This window comes from Neopelma chrysocephalum, unplaced genomic scaffold, assembly GCF_003984885.1.
Source record: "Neopelma chrysocephalum unplaced genomic scaffold, ASM398488v2 Primary Assembly neopelma1_75, whole genome shotgun sequence".
Classification (NCBI taxonomy): Eukaryota; Metazoa; Chordata; class Aves; order Passeriformes; family Pipridae; genus Neopelma; species Neopelma chrysocephalum.
The window spans coordinates 7,255,008-7,280,911 of record NW_020897736.1 but is presented as its reverse complement, the minus strand read 5'-3'; the positions used below and the strand labels follow the sequence as shown (position 1 = coordinate 7,280,911).

The window sequence follows — 25,904 nt, the reverse complement described above, 5'->3', positions numbered from 1 at the left end:
GCCATGTTTTTGACTTTCAGTTGGAGAACAAACCATACCCCGAAGAGTGAAAATGCAGAACATGTACTGCAATTTTTAGACATCTGTTGTGCATTAATTGCAGGTGTGAAGAGCTGCTTGCAGAACCCTGGTGTTGTGTTAATAATGTGCAGTTGTGGGTTGTTTTCTCTGGATCAGCTGAGCTCAGGCTTGCCAACTTCTCTGAAAGCTGCAGCAGCGATCTCCTATACATGGTTCTTGCGTAGAATATTGTCTGAAAGGTTTCCATGACCCCAGGAAGCAAACTCAGCTGAAACAAGTTAGAACAATGTGTCAATAGGTAGTTGTTCAGTCCTCTTACCGCTGTACCTCTGTTAAGGAAGACAGGAATATAATTGCTGTTGGGGATTGAAAGGATTTACAGGACAGACAGCTTTAAGATGATGTATATGTGAGTTTTTTTCTTACTATTGATGTTATCATGGACTTTTTTCAATACAGAAATTAAAAAAAAATAATCAAAGAAATCCTGTCTTTAGGCATGAAAGTCACCTGGGGACTAAAGTGGAACAAATATATTTAAATTCCTGCAATTATGCATGAAATAGTTTGCAGGACTAATTAGCAAAAAGCTGTGTGAAAACAGCTTGTGCCATACTCCACTGAAAAATCTTGCAAGGCTTTGATTACTTGCTAATTATTCAGAGTGTTAGGAAAGCTGATTAAGCAGCTCTTTTCAAATTCTACCATGAAAGCAAAATAAGTAGCCCAGCAATCCCTTTTGTTATATCAGTACTGGGTTTGTTGTCAGATCTGTTATATGACCAATTCTTCTCTACAGAAGAATGTTCACAGCTGTGAACTGGCTTTCAGACCTGGTTTGTTCAGCTCCCTTAGCTTCATGGAGGAAGGGGTGAGGGTACTGCTGGGAAAAACAGGGTGGCAGGGAGAAAGCAGAAATAAGCAAAGTTATTCTATCTGTGTAGGTGTTCAAAAGTACTTGGAGAAAACATTTTTGGACTTTATTTTCCCTTTATGGCACCATCCTCACCTATGGACTTACCCGTTGTAACTGTGGTGTTGTTCAGTAAGCCAAGTGGTGGTAGATGAATAATTTAGGAACTTTGAATTGTAAAACTGCCTGAGATGGCTGCGTGCCAGGTACCTTGTACTTGCCGACGTTAGTACTGCTTTTTACAGCTCTCTAAATTGCTAGAAGCTTTCTACTTATCTAGCAAACACTGGTAAGCAAGAGAATGTCTTCCTAGAGCTCACGTTTTCTTACCTCTGTCTCCCTTCCTCTGCCCTGTCCAGCTTTGTACTTTGACTTGCCAAGTGGAGTAGTATAATCAGACCCTTTTCCATTCAAATTGCTGCTTCTTGCATGGAAGCTCTTGCAAATCAGCCCAGCTATTGGTGCTCTCGAGCCCTTGGGCCTAATCCCTGGCTGCAGCTGTCTCCTTTTCCTGTCTTTCAAATGGGTGCGGAAAGTCCTTCATCTGCTCTTACTCCTGTAGAAATGCAGCGTTGGCTCTTTGATTCATGAGGATAAATTTGGCCAGTGCTTGCTGTAGTAGGCTAGACTTTTTTTGGCTGTTTACAATTTATTCTACCATCAAGTGTGTGTATCTTTACTTCTGTAGAGATGTGGCACGTGTCATCCCTATCGAAAATAATTATCCTTACTGTCTGCACACTTTTTATCATCAATAAAGGCAAGCTCCTCAAAGATTGAAGCAAATGACTGTCAAGCCTGTTAGTAAACACTGTCAAAGATCCAGCCTAGATCCTTCTTATCCTTTGTTTGCACACTAACCTATACTGGATAAGTAGGCTACCAGAAGACTCCTTTGCACTGTCACTGCGTTTCTCCTGGATGCAAGGAGACAAGTAGTCAGAAAAGCTGTCTTCAAGCTTTTCAGTGTTCTTTTCTTCCTCCTAATAGCAAGGAGTGTTTGATTCCTGTCAACTCCTTGGTGTTTTACCCTGGGAGGAACACTTCCAGGAGAATAATAAACTAGAGCAACAGTGTTACCCCTGAAGCTTTGGCAGGTGAACGTGCTGAGAGGTAGAGGAGAATGGCAGCTCCCTATTGGTAAATTGAAGTGTTAACCTGGGGGAGAGAAGCAGCCTCAGGGTTTTGAGTTCTTGCTGGGTGCTGTGGCATTGGCAGCAGCCTTGTTCTCCAGTTCTTATCATCAAAAAGCCTTCACCCTCTGAAGGAAGACTGTAAGTGCTGTAATCCTCATGCCTTGTTTTGACTAAAATACTTCTCTGTAGTCAGTGAAGGTTGAGGAGGGGTGTGTTGGGCACTTTTCTAAATAAAAGCTGCCTAAATGGTGAAGGAGGTGTTCTTTTAAATAGTTCTAACTTCATACAGTTTCTATGGGCAGCAAACACTTCTACTCCACTTGTTAGGCTCAGGGGACATGGAAGCTCCTTAACCTGCTTAAATTTTTTTTGTTTCATATTTGCTCTGTTTTCATCACGTTGAGCAGCCTAGATGAGCTGATGCAGAAAAAGCTGCTTTCTATATATTTGTGGGAGGGGATTGAACCCTGCAGACTTCTAGATGAGTTTTCTTGATCAGAATTCAAAGTGCATTCTCTCGCATCAAGTAAAGGACAAGGTTCAAACTAAGTTTGATTTTGTAAAGCATTCTTTAAATACTTCCAAACTGCTCAATAAAGGGGGGGGGAAATAATCTGTCACCTGTTGTAATGCTGGCAGCAGTTCTCAGGGTGTCCTGACATGGACAAATTGTAGGCTCTGTTTTCTCACCATCAGTATCCAAGGTACTACAGCACATCAAAGGCCATGTAAGAGTTAATGTTTCAAGTGTTAATCTCCTCAGATGAAATGAAGTAATGTTCCAGAAATAAGCCTGTTGCTGAACTTCCACTTCAGATCTTTGAGGACCTGAATGCTGATGCTTGCTAATAAAAATAGCACAGTTTTTATGTGCTTTGTGTGAGCTGCTTATACAGCTGCTGCTTTCCTAAATTCCTGCATACTGAGCGATGTACATGCTCTAAAATTATAATCTACTGCCTGAGAGCCACTAAACTTAATCAACAATCACATGTTGGAATTGTTTTAAATATTAAAATGCTAGGAGAAATATTCGTGGAAAACCTAGGAATTCTCTTGCTGTTGGGCACTGTTGTGTGCAGCCACCTATCAAGATGGGGGGCTGTGCTACACAGTTGAAATGCAAATTTGGAGCTAAAACGTTAGCATTTGTGAGCAGATTTATGTAACTGGCTGTGAATTCACTCAGCCAGTTAAGACTGAACTCTGTACTTTTGTGCCATATAAGTCAGCTTCCATAATAAGTAACTTGCATCCCTAGGCCTGTTCTCGTGTCTGCCTTCTGTTGCAGAATCCTCTTACTGGAAGTTATAGGGCTGGTTACTGGAAGACATAACTGCTTCAAATATTTATCTTTACCCAGAGTCCCTGCTGTCTATTGCAACCAAATCAAAACAGGAAAATGAGTCAGTTAAAAGCCTTTGGGTCTGGAGCAAACTGGGAAACCATTTTTGCTTCACAGGCATAAAAATATCCATTTCTAGCACAATGCAACTTTTTCTTTGGATTTTATCAGTACGTGCTTCTCTGTGTTATTGTGGTACATTATTCTTGTCCTTGTGTGGAGGTCTTGGCAAGAGGTCTTCCTGAGTGCTGTTCACCACCCAGCTGTCTGCTCAGCTTCTGTCACCATAAGCCACTATTGCAGAACAGTGAAAATGCTGCCTATAGACACTGTTTGGGCCTGGGCTCTTGTACATCTGTGAGGAGCTTCACTGGAACAGGATACTGAGGAATACATAGTGAGTCATCTCCATACGGGGAAGTTTGCTGTGCTGGAGTAATAATCTCTATGATACACTGCTTTTCAAAACCACTTTGGTTTATAGCAGACATAGAGGAGTTGAAGTCTTTGAACGCTTTCTCTGTTTCTGCTGATTATCAATGCTGAAGGGAAGCCAACTGCTTTTGAGTGAAGGGCCCTTGTTTGAAAGACATGGTTAAATTTAGCAGTAGTGATAGTTTTAGCATAAATGCTGAAGGGCAGTGCTCAAATGCGCCTTAGAATGAATACTACTTAGTTGCTCAGCCTGCATGGTTGTGTTGCATCCTGTTGAGCTTGTTTTGTTGAGGTAAGCCACAAGAAGGATACCCTGAGTACATGCTCTTCTTGCCTGCAGGATGTTGTTTTGGAGGAGCATCTTTTTCAGCTGTTTGCCATGAGGAATGTTGGCTTCACTACAAAACAGTCTGTGCTAGCTATTGCTATCAGCACTGGCTTTTTTCAGTTGAGTATGGAAATGTCTTTGGAACTGTCGATTAGAGGTTGATGGACCTAAACAAAACTATTGGTGAGATAAGCTGCTGCTTGAAGGCTTGGATGTATTTCAGAGCTTTAACTGCTTTAAAATAAAGTGCAAACTGTAGAAATACACTTAACAACGTGCTTAAGTATTACTAAACAGGAGTAACAAAACTGCATCAGAGTAGTATGCACATTACTCATGCTGAGTCTTGACCTTTAAATATTTATTCGAGAGTGCATTTTCATGCAGAATGACTAACACAAGCCATCTTTGCTGCGGGCAGTGTGATGCTTAAGCAGCTGACTGAAGTTAGCATCATAAAAGATAAGCTGAGCATTTTACTTGGTCCATAGGATGCTCAAACTCTTGTTCACTCTGAAAGGAGCAACAGTGAGTGTTCCCTTGTCCATAGGGCTTCACACAGTTTAAGCTTTGAGGGAGATGTGGAAACTGTAGGTATCATTTGTCCATTATGGATACTCACAGGGATTCCTACCTTAAATGAAGAATGTATCAACAAAATTGCATGTGCTGTTTGCCCGTAAAAGTAGCATAAAGGTTTGAGTTATTGCAGATCAGTACTTAGGTAACCTCCAGTTGGGTTGTTCAAAGTCAGGTTTGGGGGTCTCTTTCCTCAGAGGAACCATCTGTGGAGGCAGACTGGTAAGCAGTGCACTCTTGGTAAGTAGTATGCTTGAAGCCTTTTGTCTTGATTTAAACTCTGGCAGTAGTGGTGAGTCTTTGAAGACTTCTCATTTCCTCTGTAGCAACATCCTGTGGTATCTGCTGCTGCATCTCTTCCAATGGATGACTGTAACCTATAGCTGGAAACTGAACTGTAGATTAAACATGAGGAAAGGTTTTGTGCTTGCAGAGATCCTTGATTTTTGGCTTATATTTTTTTTTTTCTATCAAGATGGTAGCAGTAATCAGTGACAGCTGTATAGCTTAGCTGCTGTAGCTGGAGATATTGCTTCCCTGTTAGCCCCATGGGGTAAGATTTTGGGATAATCGTTGATTTGAAAAGCACTGTATGGAAGCAGACTTGCCAAAACTTTACAATGCATGTGCTTAACCCAAGGTGGGAAAGCATGAAACAATGTTGACATCTGCGTCTCTTCTAAAAGAGCTACAAATTCTTATTATGGGTTGTATTTGTCAGCTCCCCTCAAAAGCAGCCGGCAAACCTTATCTGTAAAGGGTGTCTGTGGGGAAAAAACACAAATGCAGTCAAAGCACAGTGTAGTGTGGAGTATGGCTCCTGACCTGAACTGGTGGTAAAGGGAACTACTGGGGTGAAGCCACTGGTTTTCCTTATGTTAGAAGAGCAATGTCTCTGCCAGTATATCTGGCATAATAGTTGTGTTCAAAGCCTCTTCACTGAGCTGTTTGTGACTTGAGCAGAACCATCTGTGGTTCTTGTGCAGTCTGGCTCAGTTTGACTGCATTATTCTAATGGATATCTACTCTGAATAGTGAGAATGGATCCACTGACTACTTTCCACCTCTACCAGCTATTTCAGAGGATGAGCTTGTACAGTCCCTATCATTAGGAATCTGCACAGCTGCACGTGGTGCCTGGCAAGACCCAGTGCAGAGATGCTGGGCTGACAGAAGAGGGGTAGTGCTACTGGCCTTGTATGGATCCTTTGAAAAGCTTTATAGTTGAGTGATCAAATCTAAGATGCACTGAGGGCCAATTTACGAGGTTGCTGCAAAAGCTGCCAGCTGATGCTCACCTTTATTGAAGTGGTAGCTGCTTCTACAGGAATCTATTTTGGGTTTCTTTGGGAAGTGCACTTGCAAAAATTTGAGTGAAACTACAGTGAACTGCTGTGTTGCTTTGACTGTAAGAAGTCTCCCTCATAGATGAGGGAAAAGAACAGGGAGAAGGAAGCATACTACCACTGTTGTCTTGCTAAACAAGCCTAAATAGTTCTTATTTTGTAGGAAGTCTTTTTAAGGAGTGTGCAGGGGAAGAGGGAGTTGCGGATATGACACATAGGAACTGGCATGGGGAAGGTCCAGCTGTGTGAGTAGGTAGTGTCAGAGCACAAAGGTAAGGTTTCAGTCACATTCCTAGTGGATTATGGGCTTAAGTAGTGAATTTGAGTCCTGAGATGCCTAGTTTTCTGTGGACAGGGAAGAACATGATCTCTGCTTCATGTGGTCTCAAGAAGTCAAAGGGAATAACTGGAGGAAGTTGCTAATCTCTCAGGATCCCCTCTGATTGAAAGGGACTTATTATTCTATTCAGCAAAGCTTGGCCAGTTCTGAATGGGTCTCTTAAAATTGTCCTAAATTTACCTAATTCTGAGAGGCAAAATCAACCTGTCCTGTGCTCTTTGCTTAACTTAGTAAAGCAGTTCTGTGTAAAATGGTCCCAACCAGCAAGTTTTGGGGCTTTCAGTTTTCTAAAACTTGCTGTGAATCCTGTCATTTCTGCTACTGGCTTGTACAGGTAAGTGCTTACACAAGGTCATGTGGCTCAACCCAGCAGGCTTCAGTGTTTCAATTAAAACAGATTTACAACACTTTACAGTTCTAGAGGTCACTTTGGTTGGCTGGCAACATGGAGTCCCAGTCTCACCGAGGCACAAGGTCTCTGTGTATTTATTGAGGAGCATTTGTGCCTCTAACATCTCAATATAGAAGAATGTCAGGGTTTTGGCTGCTGCTGCTGCTGCTATCGGTGCTGTTTTTTTAGCTTTGAGAGCATTTTGGTCTCTCCTCTTGTGTAAGGCTGCAAAGATCACTGCTGCCAGTTCAGTCATAGCAAAAACAATTCCATATCTGTTACTATATTTGGTAACTGGTGAGAGATTTGTTATGGGAGTGCTTATCTGTTCTTAAAGGATCATTAACACAGCAAGGGTAAGCAATTAAATTACTGCCTTTCAGGTACATTCCACCCCTGATCTGGGGAAAGAGTGGACATATCCAGACTGCCCTTTATGGGAAAATGGGGAGAGTGAGATCACCACATCCATATGGACTCCGCAAGTACCTCACGATGCCAGATGGAGCAACAGCCACATTTGATCTCTTTGAGCCACGGTCTGAGCACTGCATTGGAGGTCAGTCAAACAGCTGCTGGCTGCTAACCTTGGTTCTGTGCTCTGGGAGACGGATGAAGATAGAGCCCACGACTCCCATTTGGCCTTCGGAAAAAGCAGATTTCTTTTTTTTAATTGCCAGTGTTGAGATCCTCGTGGTGCAATGCTGCACTAGAACAGTTACTGTTATCTTTGTAGCTGAAGAGAATCTGAACAATGCTGCTCTAATGAGGCAAAAATTCAGTGGCTAGAGCTGGTAATGTTGGAGCTTTGCACATGAGAGTGATAGCTAATTTGAAGAGCATATGCTAATCCTGAATGTAATTTACTGTGGTTACTTGAATTACAACAATTACTTTCTTCATTGATGAAATGATATCTTGTTAAAGTAGTGAGCAGTGTCAGCAGATCAAATATCATTAGATTAGCCACAGAGTAGATGATGGTTAATGTCAGCTGATCAGCATGTCTGTGCTTAGCAAAGCTTCATTTCAAAGATCTGTATTACACCCAGCTCTGGACGGGAAATGAGGGGAAAATAGCATAACCAGTCTACTTGGTGCATGAATGAGCACTGGGCTCCCCAGCTTCCACACACATCACAGTCACAGCAGGCTGTCAGAAGGCAGAATATGTGTAATGTCAAAAATGTCCATCAAAGGGAAGAATATACTCTTGGTCTCTAGGCAGTGTCTGTAGAACTGTTTGCACAGCTTTCCCTGAAGTTAAAAGCCGTTCATCTCCCATAACATGAATTACTTTTTCGCATCTGTAGTGCTGGAGCTGCTGGTCTCCTGTCCTGTACAGGATTTTTGGCAGACTAGTAGGAATTTTAGCTTGCTTGTGGTACATGGTTTCCCACGGATCTGGAATGGAAACCTTCTGAGCCTCTTCATTTGCATGAAGTGACATTTACTTAACTTCCTCCCCTCTCTCTGTGCACAGAGGATGTCACGATGGTGATCTGCCCGGGGATTGCCAACCACAGTGAGAAGCAGTATATCCGCACCTTTGTCGACTATGCCCAAAAAAATGGGTACAGATGTGCTGTCCTGAACCACCTGGGAGCCTTACCAAACATCGAGCTCACTTCTCCACGAATGTTCACATACGGTAGGTATTTCATGGCACCTGGGGGACTTATTTTCAAGCTTATGGAATTTCTAGGCATTGATCAGCCTCCTTCAGGATAACACAACTGCTGCACCCAAATGAGGGTGATAGTTTCTTACTGTTTCCTAGGAACTAAACTGAGCTTACATGGGAGAAGGAGGAGAGGCTAGTAATACTGAATTCATTTTTTCTTGGCTCTTCTGCCAGCTCTTACACATGTTTTAATCAAGGAGGCATGTTTTTGAAAACTTCTGGAAAAGAACTCGTAGGTCTACCACAAACCTGCTCAAATGATTTTAGAGATGCTGAAATTGCCAGTTTAGTGGAATGTGAAACAAATCTGTCTCTAAAGGATAAATGCTACTTCTGAGGCTTTGTAAAATGTGACCCAAGAGGAGTTTGTACCAGTCCATCCAGAAAGTACATTTCTGTCCTAGGAGGATTAGCCCTGCATGTAACACAATGTGAAGAAACAGCAACAGTTCTAGAGTATGACAGCAAAGCTACAGAAATGGTAGTGCTTAACTGCCATGATTTTGGGCTCTCACCTTGAGTAAGATGTCTTTCTTGAGCTAGAAATGAAAAGAAATAAAGGATTTGGAACAGTGTTAAGGGTGACTCCAGCTAGTCTCAACTGCCCTATTAATGAGCAATGTGATCTTTGTAGAATGTGGCCTTTTTGCCTCTGACCTAATCTGCTTGTTCCTGAGCTCTCCTGAGCCTTTGTGTCCCTCTTTACTGTAAATATATATATAGGAACACTGTCAGGAGTCAATTGTGGGTTTACCAGACTTGTGCTGGGTTTTAAGATGAGTACGACAGATACTGCTTAGAGTTTAAATTAACAGTTAGAATAGTTATCTTGAGTGGTTAAATTGTCAAAATAGAAATATTGTGCTTTGAGATTCTGAGTCTGGCAGGCAAATAGGCTGTAATGCTTTATTGCTTGTTTTAGAGTTATTAAATCTACTCCTCTTTGGAAAACACTTCAGGAGTACGAAGTACCTTCATTTGTACTGAGGCCCTAGGCTGTTAGTGGCTGCAATCCTACTATGTCTTCAAAACTAAGCTTGTCCTCATTAAAGCATTTGCTTTTTTTGACAGAAGTTGAGAGCTTGCTTTAGGCCTTAGGGAGTTACTCTATAGTGCATCTGTTGAGGCATACCTGAGTCTTTTATAACCTTGGAAAAGGCAAGGAATGCATTGCACTTCCTTTGAGTAACGGAGTAAATCACTTGGCGGAGTTGCTTGTTAAGTAAAGTGCCAGCAAGACCATGAGCAGGCTTTACTCTGCCTCCAACCCAAATAACACAGTGTCCTTCTAGCTTTGCTGTATTCCAGACATATTTGTTGAGGAGCAAGTAGCCTAAATATGGGATTCGCTGAATCCTCCAGCCTAAATTTGGGATTCACTGAATCCCAGTCTCTACATCAAGCTTGACCCATTGCTATTCTAGCTTTGGATTTATGAGCTGCCCTGAAATCGTGAAGGTCAACCACTAAAGTGTTTTGACTGCTGGCTTCTTCCAGAGGAAACCAGAGCAAAGCAGCTTTTGTTGTCTTGAGGAAAATTGCTCATTAAGACTGTTCACAAGGGAGTGCCCAAGCCCTGCTAGATTGCTTAGCCAGGAGCATGCTGTTCCACTGAAACAAATACAAACCCTGGTGTTCAGAGTCTACTCTAGAGGTAGATAAAGCCAGAGTCTGATGTCTAGGAAGGATGCTATAGCTGGGTTGGTACAGGGTAGAATCCCAACTCTCAGGATTTATCCTGGACAAATTCCACAGGGTAGAGCTGAATTTCCGACTCTAAACAGCAAGAAACATCTGGAGTTTTATTTCTGTTATTCATGTGATGCCTTCTGTGGTTTGCAGTCTTAATCCAATGAGGAAGTTAACAATGTGCATAGATAGTTGATATCAGTGTACTAATGCCATCAGTTTAGTAGCTTCTCCATGTTTCCTTTTCCCGTACTCAAAGGCAGGCGAAATAGTTGAAGGTACTCAAATGTTGCAGGTGTGGAGGCCTTCAAGTCTGTCAAACAATTGGAGGATGCCAGAAACTGGACCCCTTGGTCCCAGCAGCCTGTGGGATCCAAATGGGTACTTGCTGAGAGCAGAATAGATCTATATAGGGACACCTAACTCTTCCCTTGATGTGGGGATACCCATGTGTCCTTTAGAAAGCTGCACTATCTTTACCTCTTTGGTGGTAGCAAAGGGCTGTCTGTCTCTGCTGAAACCCTTCCCCCTGATTCCAGAGGGCACCTGCTTAATCAGGCTCTGCAGGAGTCTGCTGAGAGCTCTTCCTGACAAGCCACATCCCCTTCCCACATCAGTAGGGATTTAGGGACCCGTGACAGTCTTGCTAAAAGCAAAGGAGTGAACTGCTTTCCAGATAGCCCACTTCAGAAGTGGCAAACTGCCTCAGGAAGGTAATGAGGTATGGCACTCTTCCATTGTAGTGTCAAGCCTGGAGTTGCTGGACTCTGCTTTTTAGGCTGTTTTAGAAAGGAAGAGTTTCGATTGTCACATCAACTGTTTCCGTGATTTTTAAGCGCATAAATTTCATCTTACTTTGGCACTCTCTCAGAACTAAGCATGAACTAAGCTCCAGAGGACTCAAACAGATGTATGAACACATGTGTGAATCAGAGCTCTTAAAACCTTAAGGCTATTGAAAAGTCAGAAAGGGTAAGAAGCTGAACTCAAAGCACGCAACTGAAGCTTCAAGCGGGAATTTAAGTATGTAAGAAGATGAATCTTTAACTTTGTCCTTTTTTTTTTTTTTTTTTTTTTAGGTTGCACCTGGGAATTTGGTGCCATGGTGAATTACATCAAGAAGACCTACCCTCAGACCCAGCTGGTTGTCGTGGGCTTCAGCCTGGGTGGAAACATAGTGTGCAAATACCTGGGAGAGAGCCAGGCCAACCAGGAGCGAGTCCTGTGCTGTGTCAGCGTGTGCCAGGGGTACAGTGCACTGAGGTGGGTCTGGAGGCTTCTCCACGCTGGTCTCTTCTGGGAGTGCACGTCAGGGCAGATCCTTGGCAGGGTACATGTGGAAGGGCAAAGTGAAGACAGTTGTTTCTCTTGTATTGACCTGGCGTGACAGACTGCAGTGTGCAGGATGCCACCCTCCCGAAGGAGCAGCTAAAGCTTTGTTGATTGGGAAGACTTAAACTTCTTGTCAGCAATGCAAAAAGGTTTTTTGTACCTGGCCAGGTACATGCTGACAGCTTCTGGGCTGTGCTTGTGGTGCTGTCTCATTGCTACAGTGTCCCTAGAGGAGGCATTCCCTGTGCAGTCCTGGTTAATTAACCAGGCAGGCTGGGCAGTGTGACCAGCTGCTGAGCTGATGCCAGGTTTGCAAGCAATAGTTTACACTGTCTCATCACTCTGAAAAGTATCCTGTGGTTCATAATAGCTTGTTTGGCTTCACTGTTTAGTTCCATCTGGAGGCTCTTACCTGGGGAGACTGGAAAGAGACACAGCACATGGACTGTCAGTCCATGCTGCCCTTTTAGTGTGTGTCACTGAAACAGTGCTGTGGGCTGATGAGATGGAGGGGCACTTGCAGCTGTTCTAGAAGTGAGAAGTTGGGGAGGAGAAGGCTTATAGCCCTGGAATCTGCTGAAAATTTTAATGTCTCCCCCCCATGGAAGCCAAGGCTGTGGCACTTCAGGAGCTGTGGTGGCTCCACTTGCATGTACTGATGGAGGGTCCAGGCACAGTGCTGCTGCTTGAAAACTGGTGCTTCAACTAATGTGCTTTTTTACTCCATGTATGCACGGTTAATGAAGCCTGTGTAACTGGCTAAGCAGCTGTTTTCAGTTTTTACTTTCTGTACACTTGGACAACTACTAAGATGTATCTGACTTTACAGTAATTTAACTGCAGTTTTTGAGCCACGAGATTATTTACAAGGCAAGAGGGGCTGTTGAGACTCAGGTATTTGGTTCATGATACTTTGGACTGATAAAAATGGTGAAAACTATGGCAGACCTGTGAGGAGCTTGCTATGGAATTTGGCCTCACAGCCTGGTCAAGGTAGCTGGAACTCCCTATACAGGCTGATGCTCTGCCTGTATAGGGACCAGTTTGATATTCAGCAGTCTGAAGATGCCTTTTATGAATTAGGCTCTTAGAGGTAAAAATAAAAAGCTTTTCTGGAAACATTAAGATGAGAGTAAAAGTTTGATATACATGTAATATTCCAGCATACCTAGTCCCTTTTGAGGTCAGATGTGATACTGCTAAAATAAATATAATCTGCTGCTAGTTCACACCCTTTAAATCTGAACAGATGCTGCAGGAACAGCTGTTCTGCTTTGTTTCAAGTAAAATGTTCTTAGCTGTCCTGGGGTTCTGGCATAGAGTACACAGCATCCTTTTGAAGCCAGCTCCTTAATTGCAGCCATCAGACAGGGTTTGCAGGAATAACATCTGGCTGAGGTCCACTTGGTTCATCTTGTTCAATTACGCAATACTGTATTTCTAGTCTCCAAAATGATGTTTAGAGTAATGCTGTTATGCTTACAGGGCAAGGACAACCTGATTAACAATACTCCACTTGGATATTTGTGTGGAAAAACAACTGGTTTGGTTTTTTTTCCCCATGAGTTTAATGCAAGTATTGGGTGGGTTGTGTGGATTACTGAGCTCTTGCCTCCACCTGCTGGGTAAACATTTCCTAGCAAACCTCCTGTCACAAAACATCTGCTCTCTATTACTGGTCAGCCAGCAGGAAGGCTTTTCAGGTCTTGCCTCCCTACCTAATATCTGCTGCTGCTTTAAGTGCTAATTAGCTGAAGAATTAGGGGAAAGCAACATCTACTGAGCGAAAGACAGGAGGGGGAAGGCCTTGTGCCCTGGTTATAGAAGTGGGAGGGAAGGAGGTACAAAGCACCTCCATGTAAATGGTTAAAGCCTTAGCCTTCCTAGGCCTGGTCTGGTAGATTAAAATAGCTGGCTTCAGCCTTCTGGGCTATGTGGAAGTGGATTACCCTGGTAGACGTGACTAGTTAGTTTACAATTCCATTTTTTTATATTGATTTGTCCAGCCTTTATCCTCCAAATAACTTTAGGAAGTGAAGGAAAAAAATGGTGGTGAGCAAGGGATCTCAAATAGGAAAGCATTTCCAGAGCAAGAGCAATACAAGGATTTGCCAGAAGAATGAGACTCTTAGTTTAATGAATTAACAGAATCTGGGGAATGTGTTCCCAGAGGCTAAACAGGGACAGGTCTCCTTATTCCTTAATCTCTGCCTGCACAGGCTTGATTCTGCTTCTTGATCTTGTGGAATGCATCATCTCCATAGCTACAGGCTGTGGGGAGAGACTTCAGCTTTAAAACCTGGGCAGTCCTCAAAATACAGGAAGCTGCCTGTGGGTTGTTTTTTTTTCAATGCTTACAAGCTCTTCATATTGGGAGTACTGCTGTACACCACAGGAACTGCAGGGAAATGTAGTAGCTTTAACTTCAAACATCTTGTAATAACTTAGTAGGTTTGGAAAATGTTTTGTGAGGAAAGAAATGCGCATTGTCCTGTCTTCCTTCATTCCCCTGCCCTGGCATAAATGTGGTAGGTATAGTCTGGCTAAACAAAAAGATTTTGGAAGGTTCGGTGGGGGTTTTTTAAAAGAAATTCCATACTCAGGCATTGCTAACTACAAGAGAACAGCTTGCTCTTGCTCTGGTAGGGGATTTGCTGGTTATGGCTTGGGAGGTCATGCTAAATCTGCTGCAGTTCTTATAGTATGTTAATGTTTAAGTGGTAAAGTGCTTCAGTAGCTGAAACTGCTCCCAGCATTCTTCAGTCTCTGGGTAAATGATAGCGTGTTTCCTCAGTAACAGCAAACCCTGCAAAGACTAAAGCTCTAACCTGCCCATGACCCTGCATAGCAAAGGAGTGCTGGTATCTGGCAGAGCTCACAGAACTCTGGATGGCTTTAATTCTGTTTTAACAACAGATAAGCTGTGAAGTGCTGTTCTGCTTTGAGAAAAGGTAAAGACAATTCAGATGATACTTGCAGCTGCAACTAGTATTTATTCTTACAGTTCCTGCCAATGAAGCTGTGTCTGTACATATTGGAAACATCTGCACAAATTATTTCCTCTGCAGAGCTATATGCACAATAGGCAACACTGTTCAGCAATGGGTTTTTGGCCCTTTCCTTGGTAGTGCCATTATGTAAATTACATTCAACTTCTGCAAAGGGATACTTTGTCAGTGTTTTGGATCTTGATTGATGGCTCTTAAATGCTCTTATCAAAACTTCTAATTTTGTTGTGCAAGATGAGACTGCAGATCTGTTTTCTGATACCAACAAACTTCATCGAAGTGGAAGTCATTTCCTGGAAAAGGTTAAGCTGTGGCGGGGAAGGCCTGGAGGTTTGTTTACATAGCCTCCAAGCTGCCATGAGATGTTAACAGTGTATTAATCTGATCTTTCAAGATCTCCATTAACAGCTTTGTTTGTTCTGTGCTGTGTTTTTTTCCTAGGGCACAGGAAACCTTCATGCAGTGGGATCATTGTAGAAGATTTTATAACTTTCTCATGGCAGACAACATGAAAAAGATCATCCTTTCTCACAGGTACTGCAGTGCATCATTTACACTGATGGTATTGATTGGGTCAATTGCTATACTGGATTTGTCTTCCTGGTCCTTTAAAATAGGACTCCTGAAAGTTCTTTTGGTTGGTCTTTAGATGAACCAACAGAGAAGGGGAGCCTGTGTCAACCTCATTAGTGTACTGTAAAATATACAAATAAGCTTTGGTCCTCTTGTTGGAAGAAAGGCTTTGTTGTCCTTCTGTCTTCTGTGAAAACTTGCTCAATGAATAAACAAGACATGCACAGGAAAACATTGCAATTAGACTTCAAAGTCGAGTATTCTGCATCTGTTTCACTTCTAGCCAAAGAATTCCCTATTCAAGGAGCCTCTTGTTCTGCCACCTACCTGAGGTAGGACTAATCTTCAAGATCTACTGTATGGAGCTGCTGCTTATCAAATAAGCAAATAGTCAAACCTGTAGCTCTGGCTTCTAGCTGTTCCTCTAGAAAGAGCCTGTAGCCAGCAAAATACTTAATGTTGCTGTTCCTGGAGTGCAAGTGCTGCTGTTGCAATCTGATCCGTGTCTCTCACATAACAAAGGAATGTGTGTACTAAACAGATGAAATACTCAATGTTGTTGTTTTCCCTCACTAAAAGTTCTCTGGATGGTACTTTCTAGGGCAAGAAAGTACCTCATCCATGCCTGACTGGAGAGAAAAGGGGAGGAATATCTAAGACCCACTGAATTAAGAGCATGTGTCACTTCAAACTTTTGGTTCTTTGTTTACACTCTTGTGCAGTATGAAACACTTGTAGAAGTTAGGGCAGCTGATGTAGGATGATCCACATAATTCATTCCAGGTTTACAAATATTTAGACAACTTGACGAAATTTAACATCTGAAATTAGGTAAGCTCCCATTAAAAGGCACTTAAATTTGTAACCCAGAAAAAGCCAGTGCTGGCTTGAAGGCAAGTATGTTAAGTAAACTTTTTCCATAATCACTTGTGCTCTTAGGCAGCTCCCCCAAATCAAACGTAGCTCTGCCCTGCAGCTGCCTCTGAAAGGGAATAAAAATCCCTTTTCCAACTTGTGTCTTTTTTTCTGTTTGTTCGGGGAGAAGTTTGTTCTGGTAAAGAAACATTCTCTCCTGGGGGCAATAATTAGTTATGACAAGTGTCCATAGTAAATAGCTTTCTGCTAAGGTAATGCCCCAAGTAATTTCTGTTGTGTGAGCTAGGCTGATGTCTGTGCTGGGGGGCTTTAGGACCAGATGGTGGAGGAGATGGTGTGCCCAGGACTGCTCATGCTCTCACCCAAACCACACACAGGCTTGGTCTGAAGCCAAAGAACCCTCCCTCCAATATGCAGCCTCTATTCCAAATACCTTTAGTGCTCTCTGTTCTGGGAAGATTGTTTTTAGAGGCCCCATCATGCAGTTTTTCAGTATATCAGCACAACATTTTTCTCTGAGGAAGCTGCTAGGGTTTCTGTTATGTCTTGCTGCAATGGGAAGTGGACAAATATGCTGTTCTGGTTCCCAAGAAAGCCTTCTCGTATATGTAGCCCACTTCTAGTCTTGTCAGATCTGGTAGACTCACTTGTCCTTGAAACAGGCCCTGCTGCCCTTTTGTTGTCTGGATGTAATTCTTGATGTTACTCTTTCAGGCAAGTTCTTTTTGGAGATAACATGAAGAAGCCACAAAGCCTGTCAGATGCTGATCTGAGCAAGCTTTATACAGCAACATCCCTGATGCAGATTGATGATAACGTGATGAGGTATGAGGGACAATTCTCTGCTCCTCTATAGAATTCTGAAAGTACCTATTCTTCCCAGTGTTGCTCTTGCATGCCCCTTGCTGTGCCTGTAGGAATCTGCTGAAATACAATGAACTCAACTTCAAATTCTTACCTCCACACTGAGGAAAACTTAGCAGGAAAAACCTTACTATTGACAGTCACAGCTTCTTTAAAATAATCCAAGAGGTGTTTATCAGTAACACCTGAACCTGCAGCCCTCAATAATGTAGGAAGAGGCCTCTGCTGGCGAGCTCTAGCAAAAAAAAAAAAGTGGAATGTGGAAAGCATCTCAGAACAGCTCATGGATTTCCTTAGCTGTGTTTGAATCTTGAAAAGAACCTTCTCCCCAAAAACCACTGCTGCCTTCTCAATACCTATGAGGGTTGGTTGAAATAATACAACTTAGTTGTCATACTAACACCTAAATTAAGTTCTCTGCTTTATTAAGCAGTAGCCTGTTGTTGCCTGTGTCCTTAACAACACCACAGCACCTTAAGTGGCAGTGTCCATACCACAGCATGTTCTGTATCAGGCAATGACACCTTTCCAAAATGAAGCTGTAAACTTATATACAACTGTCAGCTATAACACTTCTGGCAAACTTGGAGTATTGTTGGCTGCTTATTAAAAAAAAAAAAAGGCTATTCCCTGAGAGGGAAATCTCCCTACTTGTTTGGCCCAACATACCAGCTATGTTGTCTCTTAGATAAAAACAAGGCACTTGAGTATAGGTTTACTGAATTCTGAGGGGCTTGTCAAGTATGTTTGAGCTTCATAAGCTGTGGTGGGGTTGTATTTGAAAAGGCTTTCAGGAAAAGATGAAGAAGATTATAACTTTTTCTTTCTTCTACACGTACAGTTAAGTGAAGTGGGATACTTTAAAAGAAATACCCTGAAGCCTGCTAGTTTTCAACTTGCATTTTTAACTTGCCCATGCTCTCACAATGTTTGAGTAAACACAGAAAGCATAAAGGCATGTAATGCCAAAGGTGGGTTTTGCAAAGACACTGGGTATTAAATTCTTTGAAAATTGAGGCATCATTCCTGTTTCTGCGTATATGTCCTCACTTGAAAGTAACAGTCACATGGGTACTAGAAGCAGATGATTACAATGACAATCTGCTCTATTTCAGGAAGTTCCATGGCTACAGCTCACTGAAGGAATACTATGAAAAGGAAAGTTGCCTGCAGTACTTGCACACGGTAAGCTCTTGCAATAGACTGCTCGTGTACGTTCATTTTCCTACTGGAGAGAAAATACTCAGTGGCTTTTGTTGACACCTGACACAGCTGTCTTAGCTAGGATTTTCAGAAATAATCAGGCACAGTATATTGGAGTGGGAATTCAGTTCTTGCTACCTCTAATACTGGGGGTAAATGCTCTGAGCTCTAACCAGGTTATAATTCTGGCAAGTAGTAGCACCCAAGTGATCTGGATAAAGCCGTGTGTCCAGCTGAGCTGCTCCAAGTGCATCATGATAAGGTGGGAAATGGGTGGTGGTGTAGAGCCTGCAGTTTCCAGGAAGAAAGGTTTACTGGATGCTGTGGAAGAGACTTGGGACACTGTCTGGCAGGCAGGTGCTTAGTAGAGCAGAGTTTTGCAGAAGTGGAACTGGGATTAATTCTTCCTTTTTCTACTGAACCGAAGGATGGAGATGTTCCAAGGGAGTTTCCTGGACTTTAACCAAGGTGTCCATAACAGAGCTGACACTAGCTGCCTGATGTGCAAAGCAGAGGAAAAAAAGGGTGTAGCTATTTGGATTCTGAGAATAGAGATTTGATCTGTGTTTGCTCTGATACACCCCGGCCTCTTTCTTACAACTGAGCTGAGGGGAAACAATAAATTAACTCTGCAATAAGTGGTCTTAACTGAATTAAATGAAGAAACTTTTACAGTTGGTAGATTGACATTCAAATACCAACCCCTTAGTTTTGGTTTTTTTCCTTTTGTGCCATGTTTCTTGATGCAGATCTATGTTCCTCTTCTGTTGGTTAATGCTGCTGATGACCCTCTTGTCCATGAGAGTCTTCTATCAATTCCAAGAGCTCTTTCAGGTATGCTGAAGCAGTCTCCTCCAGCTGTGCATATTTGTGCACCTGCAGCTTGCTTATCACATCATGATTCACCATCTCAAAGCATCTGGACTTCCTCCTTATGTCTGTAATGCTGTGGGAGGTGTGCTAAGCCTCTTTCAATCACCAGTTGCTAGAACTAGCAAGACTAACCTTGAGCAGGGAAGAACTTTAGTCCACTCTGCTGTTTTGGCTTGTGTTGATAGCCAGCAGGTGACATCCAGGTTATATTCTTGGATGGAAAAAATGATTCCTCATGTCTTCATTCCTCACTGGGATTTAATAGAAAGGTGGGTATTAGTGACAGTCTGGAAGAAGCACAGATAAACACCCCCCTTTGATGATGGAAGAGGGAGAGTGTGTGAGTGGCTGTGTCACTTGGCACTGGACTGAGATCTCTCCCTTGAAAGGAGTTGAGCTGTCTTCAAACAAGGAAAAAGGAAAATTATCTGTATTAGCTCAGAAGGGGGAGCTGCTGCTGCTTCATCACGCAAATAGTGGGTGTGCAGGGAAGGAAGCAGGCTCCATTCTTTTCCTGGTTGAAGGCTGTGAGCAGAGAATCTATCCACAGGAGCAAGCACAGGGGTTTTTTTTCAGTATCCATGAAACAAGATGGCTGATACACTGTCAGAGCTTAGTGCAGCTTGACGTGGTGCAACAGTCCTGCTTCCAGTGGATGTGAGTTAAAGATGTTCATTTGTTAAAGAATGTGCATTCTTAGAGCAATACAGCTATTGCTGTAAGGGCCTGGCCAGCAGCATTTCTTGGGCAGCCTTCTTGTGCTGTCAGCTTAAGATGGTTTCATTCTCAGCTCAAAGATGTTAACCTTCTGGAACTTTGTCTCCTTTTGTTTTACAGAGAAAAAAGAAAATGTCATGCATGTGCTGCCCCTTCATGGAGGCCACCTGGGATTCTTTGAGGGGTCTGTACTGTTCCCAGAACCTCTTACCTGGATGGATAAGCTCGTGGTGCAGTATGCCAATGCCATCTGCCAGTGGGAGAAGACAAAGCCTCACTGCTCGGATGCAGAGCAGGCCATGTCTGCCCAGGAGTAATTGACCCAAAGACTCTGGATCACTTCAATAAAGCTCCCCCTTTGGGAACATCTTGTTCCCTCACCTGCTGCTTCAGGTTTCCATTCTCCTTGATATCCTATGGCTGGGGTTTGATCACAATGTTTTCTTCCGAAGTGGAGTTAAAGCAGAGGTTAACATCTGGTCAGAGCACTTTTGGGTGTATAGTCACTTGGGTTTGTAACTTACTCCTCTGCTTGAAGAATTAGGTTGCTGAGTGTGGCTTGTTACAGGGCTACTGAGCTAAATATTGCTTGCTTTAATATAACAGAAGTTTCAAATGTCGAAATCTCTTCACCTGCTGGTCAAAAATTTGATCTGCAGCGTTTAAGTATAAATGACCAGGTAACTATGGCTCTGTCCCCTGTTCTGGTGCTGGAAAATACCTGTACCAAGCCACAAGCCAGTAAATGTTCAGTCTGTAAGCCACTACAATGTGGCTTGGAAAAATAGATGCTTGACTGCAAGTGGAGTTTCAGCTTTGCACCATCTCAAGGGAAACCTTGTAGTTCCTAGGAATGCACTTGCACAAGTGAATCACTTTAAAAATATTCAATTTTCTATGCTTCAGCTGTCTGTGGTTTGGGGTGGTTTTATACTGGGACTCCAAGTAGAGAAGAGCTGCAGCCTGGTAATGCCAGTTAATGTTTCTATGTGTAAGCATTTTCTCACTTCAGGACCTGATCAGTCACCTTGTCATTTTTGCCTCTCTTTAAATGCAGTCATCTTTTCAGTACTGGATTCTTTGTTTGACCCAGGGCTGGCTCTGGCTTCCAAATGGAAACCCATGATCAAGAATCTGCAGGATTTTTCCGTGAGATTGGTCTGTTTTAAAGAATATTTCATGGAGAGCTATGTACTCTTAGGGATTAATTGGCAGGGGGGTGGGGTGTATCTCTTTAGATTTATTCACCTTATGTCATGGCAAATAATATAAAAATTCTTCCCCTTGGCTTTCAGAGCATCCAATGGTTTTCAGACATGACTTGCCTTACAGTTGATGGGGAACAGGATGTGTCTAGCTCTGTGCAACTGAAATTACATCTTTGCATGGCTGACTACTTCCATATCTGTAGGATTACTGGCTCCAGTAAGACACTGGGCTCTGTCTCACTTGAATTTCTTTTCCACACTCAGACATCCCCTTCTAGTTTTAATGTGCAAAGTGAGGTGTGAAAGCTGGTTGCAGAAAAGATGCCTACTCACTTGTGCTTTTCCTTCAAGTGGCTGTTATGGTCTGTGCCAAGATGGTTATTAAAGACTCTAGTCTGTCTCCTGGAAGGAAAGTTGTCCCAAGACAATCTGGAGACTGAAACTTTGTGGTAAAAAAAAATCTTTTTTTCTGTTTGTTCTGTCAATATTGTAGTTTCATTAATCCATCTTCAGGATTTCTTTATCACAGTGTCAGTGAAATTCTTTTCCTGTCACAATTCCCACATCAGCACTTTATTGCTTCAGCCTTGGTCTGTGTTCCAGGCACTTTAATTTATAACTTAAGGGTGAAACAAGCAGCAGGACTTCAGTCTGGTAATACAGGGGAACAAGCCTTCTGGACTGCCCTGTCCCTGAACTTCAGTAGGGTGGAGAGGTGGGGTTTTGGTTTAATAAAGCAATAATTAACTATTGTAGCAAAGGTGCATTGTCATATCAGGAAATTTCTTTCATTTGCCTTAGGCCAGACACCTTGGCCTGTTACAACGAACTGTGGATATCTGGACATTCTCCTTGTTAGTAAATCCAGGTTTCCTTTTTTCTTCAAAGAAAAATGAAACCAAGTAAAGCTACAGCAAGACTTGGCCATGCTTGTGGCTGTTCCTTAAGAACTATTTTAGGGCATCAGTTAGCAAGGATATTCTTAGCTGAGGGATATCTTGTCTCTGTGTTATCCTCTTATTCATACTGCATCACTAAAATATGTCATAAAAGACATTTCAGTTTTTTGCTTAAGTAGTGTTCATGCAATATTCATTGGTTATGACTTAAATATCTTCTTGTTTCAGCAAAGTGGAGTGTAAACAACACTTGTACACATCAAATAGATACAGTATAAATTTAGGTGTCTCAGTCTCCTAAAATGAGGTGAGCAACTGGGCAGTTCTCAAAGCAGCAGGAGCTGTAACTTTGTCTAATGAAACAGGTTTTTTCTTTCAAGTTACATGGTCTTTCTGAGGAATACTTCTTCCTGCCCCAGAATCCAAGCCTTCATAATTCAGAAGTGCCAGTGCTGTGGACTTCTTGAAACTCTCAAGAAGTAATATGGGTCTCTGTCTTGCTCCTTTGCCCTGTTTTTGCACTTGCATCTAAAACTGTTCAAATGGCTTGTGACTTGACTGATTCTGGTCTCTTTGGGGAAGAAGAGCTTTTGTCATGGCTTGTGCATGCAAAGGTTTCTGGAGCCTGAAGTTCGGCTTATTAAGCTTGTGTGTGGAAGCAGTGGAAAAAAACCCTATTCTCTCTATCTCAGCCAACTTGATGCTTCTTTCAAAGCAAGATTTGTGGTCATACAATTAAAAAATTAAGAAAATTAAGCTGCAGTGCATATTATCTGAAGACCTTAAAATTGTCTATTAAATCTTGCTACCAACCATGACTGACAACTGATATCTAGTGCCAGTGCCCCTAGACACGTGGGACTTTGTCCAGTCCTCCTCTGAAATACTCTTACTTCCCAAAATAAGGCAGTACTAGTCTTGTTATGTGGGCAGGTGGTCTTCATTTGCCCAGTGAACACAAACTTAAATGCAGTCTGAATTTTTCAGTCTTAAAGGTGAGGTTGTCTTTCATCTCTCATCAAGACACATGAAGCTGCTGTGGTGTGCACCTGTAGATCATTGCAGTATGGTCTGATAGAGCAGTTCAAGATCACAGCATGACAAATCTGATGTGTGCTCTGTTCAGTTTCAAATTGGGATTAGAAGAAGCATTAGGAGAGTTCTTCCACAGGTAGTCTCATGGTATACACCCCTTTCCCATCACTGGATGTAAGTAGCACTTGAACATAAACCCCAAGGACCTTCTCAATCAGTCAACACGTTGCAGAATTATTCTTTGATGGTTAGGCTGGTCCAACCATCACCTTTGCCATTTTTCTGGAGAGATCTGAACATGGTAGGTAAGAAGCTCAAGCTTGCTCTTACTGAACCACCTTTTTTAGTGGTACCTTTGTTAGCTTCTAAGCGGAGGTGTTTTCAGATGGGACTGGCAGTATTGTAGTTGCACTGTAAAGGCAAACACTTGGACTTCCCTACGGTCTTTTTCTGTTTCCCACTGTTTTTCTGCAGTTCCTGTTTGTGAAGATACAAGTTACAAGGAGAGGGCATTTAGTAAAAATATTGGGAACTATTAACTCCAGTACTGAATTCAGCCAAGCTATCTCTGTGTCATCTGTCCTGGGTCTGCCACAAGTTCCTAGACCACAGCCCTTTGACACGTGGTGCCTTGCCCTTTTTCTCCTCCTCCCTTCACATCAGCATATCTAAAGACTTCAGTAACAGCTCTGTCAGAGCTTTTGGGGCTTTGCTTTTTGGTAAATGAATTTTTAGACACTAGGTATCAAGGCACATCCTTGATGTACACTGTACAAGTGTGTGCTGACTTAAAGGACCTTTGTGGGCAGCCTACAATTAGCTACAGTCTATTTCAAGGCATAAAATAACAATGTATATAAGCAGTGGATCATTTGCAGCTCTCTGCTCCTCTAGCAGTTGGAACTGAGTCATAGAAGCAAGGTTTGCTTTGCTTGGTATGTGATTTGTTGTCTTACAATCCCAAAGTTCTTGTGTCTATTAACACGCCAGCAGCATAGCTGGAGGTGGATTAAGTGACTACATCTGAAAAGAAAGAGCAGAGAGGAATATCTTCAGGATTTAATTGCCAAACAGTTTAGTCACCTGGATTGCTTCCAAGTTTTTCTGGAAATACTATGCTTGTCTGGAGCTTATTGAAACTCTTCAATTTTTTTTTTTTTTTTGGTGAGACCAGAGAAGGCCTGAGCCTTCTGCTGCATGTGGAAGTCATCTGTTGTAAAGAGCATCTTGTTTCTGGCTTGAGCCATACTCCTTGTGTCCTTATTCCTTAGGTGGGTCTGTTCATTGGGAAAGTCCTGGAGCCACAGTGACTCAAAGCAGTGTCTCCTTCGTGGCTTCTAGGTGAAAAGCAAACAGCCCTGCTTGGTGTGAGGACTTTGAGTTTTCTCCAAGCTTAGACTGCCTCAGAGCAGCACCAGCCCAAGATAGGGGAGCCCTGTAACTGTACCCTCTTCTCACTGGGAGTAGGCTTTACACAGGCCTGGACTTTGTCAGCTTTCCATGCTGTGGTGTGGAAGAGTTTTTAGGGTTCTCCTGAACATCTGTAGAAGGTGGCACAAAGCCTTTTTGCTTTTGTCTGAATGGCACTGCATTGTAGTCAAAGCTCTTTCATGACTAGAGATGAGACACAGAACTTTGATCTCCACTATAGTTCTACTGGGATGTTGACCCCTCTCATGGCTCCTGCCAACTGGGAAGTCTTTAAAATAAAAAGCCAAACAAAACCCATTTGTATTTGATACAACCAAACCCTACTACTTAGCCCAAGTCAACAGCTTTCCAAAGAAGCATATTTTCTCGTGTTATGTGACAGCTTGACCATAATTCCTAATGACAGATCACTAGATGTTCTTCTTGAGAAAGCAGAACCTCTTCTCTCTGAAACTTCCAGGCCAAAGAGGTGTGTGAAGAGCTTGGGAAGAGGAGACCTGTGCTCTTGTTTTGCTTGTGCAGCTGTATTAGAACAGGCAGAGTGACTTCTAATGTTCTTGGTGAGCAGTTGACTACAAAAACATTTTCAATTTGGCAAAATTATATTCTGCAACCATCTCTAAGTGCTGCCCTGAAGAAACTTGTATATTGAGACACCCTCCCTGCTGCCATGTTCTGAGTCAGATTCTCTGGAGCCGAGAGCTTCAGGGGAGATGATTTGCAACTAGCAATGCAATTTTTCTATATCTGCTGATGTTTACCTTTAAAATTATATATAAATATATATAAAACAATGTCTTTGATTTTTTTCATTAATTTTTGTTCTTGTGTGGTGTAAGATGGAAGTCACTGCAAAACAAAATGTAATTTTGTTATCTTTGATTTGGTGGGATTTCTTTATTTAAAAATAAAGGACTTATTGAAGTCAGTGCTACATCTAGTGACTGTGTGTGAAGTTATATATGTTGGCAGAGGCTCTCAGTCTTCCCTGAGGCCCAGTGTGGGAGCTGGCTGGAGGGGTGACTTTATCTTCTCCCCCTTTCTCCCTTGCAGCACATAATGCAAGCACTAGTGCTGCTCAAGCCTTTCCCAGTTGCCTTTTGTCTTCTGGACAAGAAGGGGTCTTTGCCATTCTGGTGGAGAATGGGCATGGCATCAGCTTAAACTGCATGCCTGCCCTGAAAATAGTGAAGAAGGGTTATTTTTGCCAGTGGAGAACATCTGTTATTTTACCCTGCCTGACAGGGAGTGGATTTCCTAACCTTTCAGCTGCTGGCAGGAAAAACAACAGCAACTCCTGCCAGGACAGTGACACCTTTGAGCCCAGAGTATACAGAAGCACCTGACACTTAAGAGCTCACTGATGTGTGGTTCATTACCTACAGACCGAGTGAGATAGAGGTGGAGGGTAACTGGGATTTGTGAGTCCTTGAGGCAGCAGGGTTGGGACAGGACTGTTGCTGCTCTTCCCCTGTAATGGGAATTACTTTGTGGGAATTGTTTTGGGCTTCATCTCTATTTTACTGGCCATTGAGATTTAGCTGTTAGTCCTACTTTAAACCTGCTTCCTGGCTTGGTCAGAGACACTGCTCCCTGCTCTGCTGTGCTGTTCTGTCTCTCTGTCAAAGCAAGCTACTGGCTGACAATCTGTCCCAGCAGTGGTGAGCAGCCACAGGGA

The 25,904-nt window shown here is 42.6% G+C and overlaps 1 protein-coding gene across 2 annotated transcripts in view; it reads left to right on the top strand.

Moving 5' to 3' along the window:
• Nucleotides 1–21,321, top strand: part of ABHD2 (abhydrolase domain containing 2) — a 33,538-nt gene extending 12,217 nt beyond the window's left edge. For both annotated transcript variants that reach the window (XM_027688394.1, XM_027688395.1), the window contains exons 4-11: nt 7,218–7,393; nt 8,318–8,485; nt 11,287–11,470; nt 14,989–15,081; nt 16,711–16,821; nt 17,976–18,045; nt 18,813–18,897; nt 19,774–21,321. In XM_027688394.1, the coding sequence (XP_027544195.1) occupies nt 7,218–7,393; nt 8,318–8,485; nt 11,287–11,470; nt 14,989–15,081; nt 16,711–16,821; nt 17,976–18,045; nt 18,813–18,897; nt 19,774–19,970 (1,084 nt within the window). In that variant the 3' untranslated portion in view covers nt 19,971–21,321. The remainder of the gene's footprint in view (nt 1–7,217; nt 7,394–8,317; nt 8,486–11,286; nt 11,471–14,988; nt 15,082–16,710; nt 16,822–17,975; nt 18,046–18,812; nt 18,898–19,773) is intronic.
• The last annotated feature ends 4,583 nt before the right edge of the window (nt 21,322–25,904 follow it).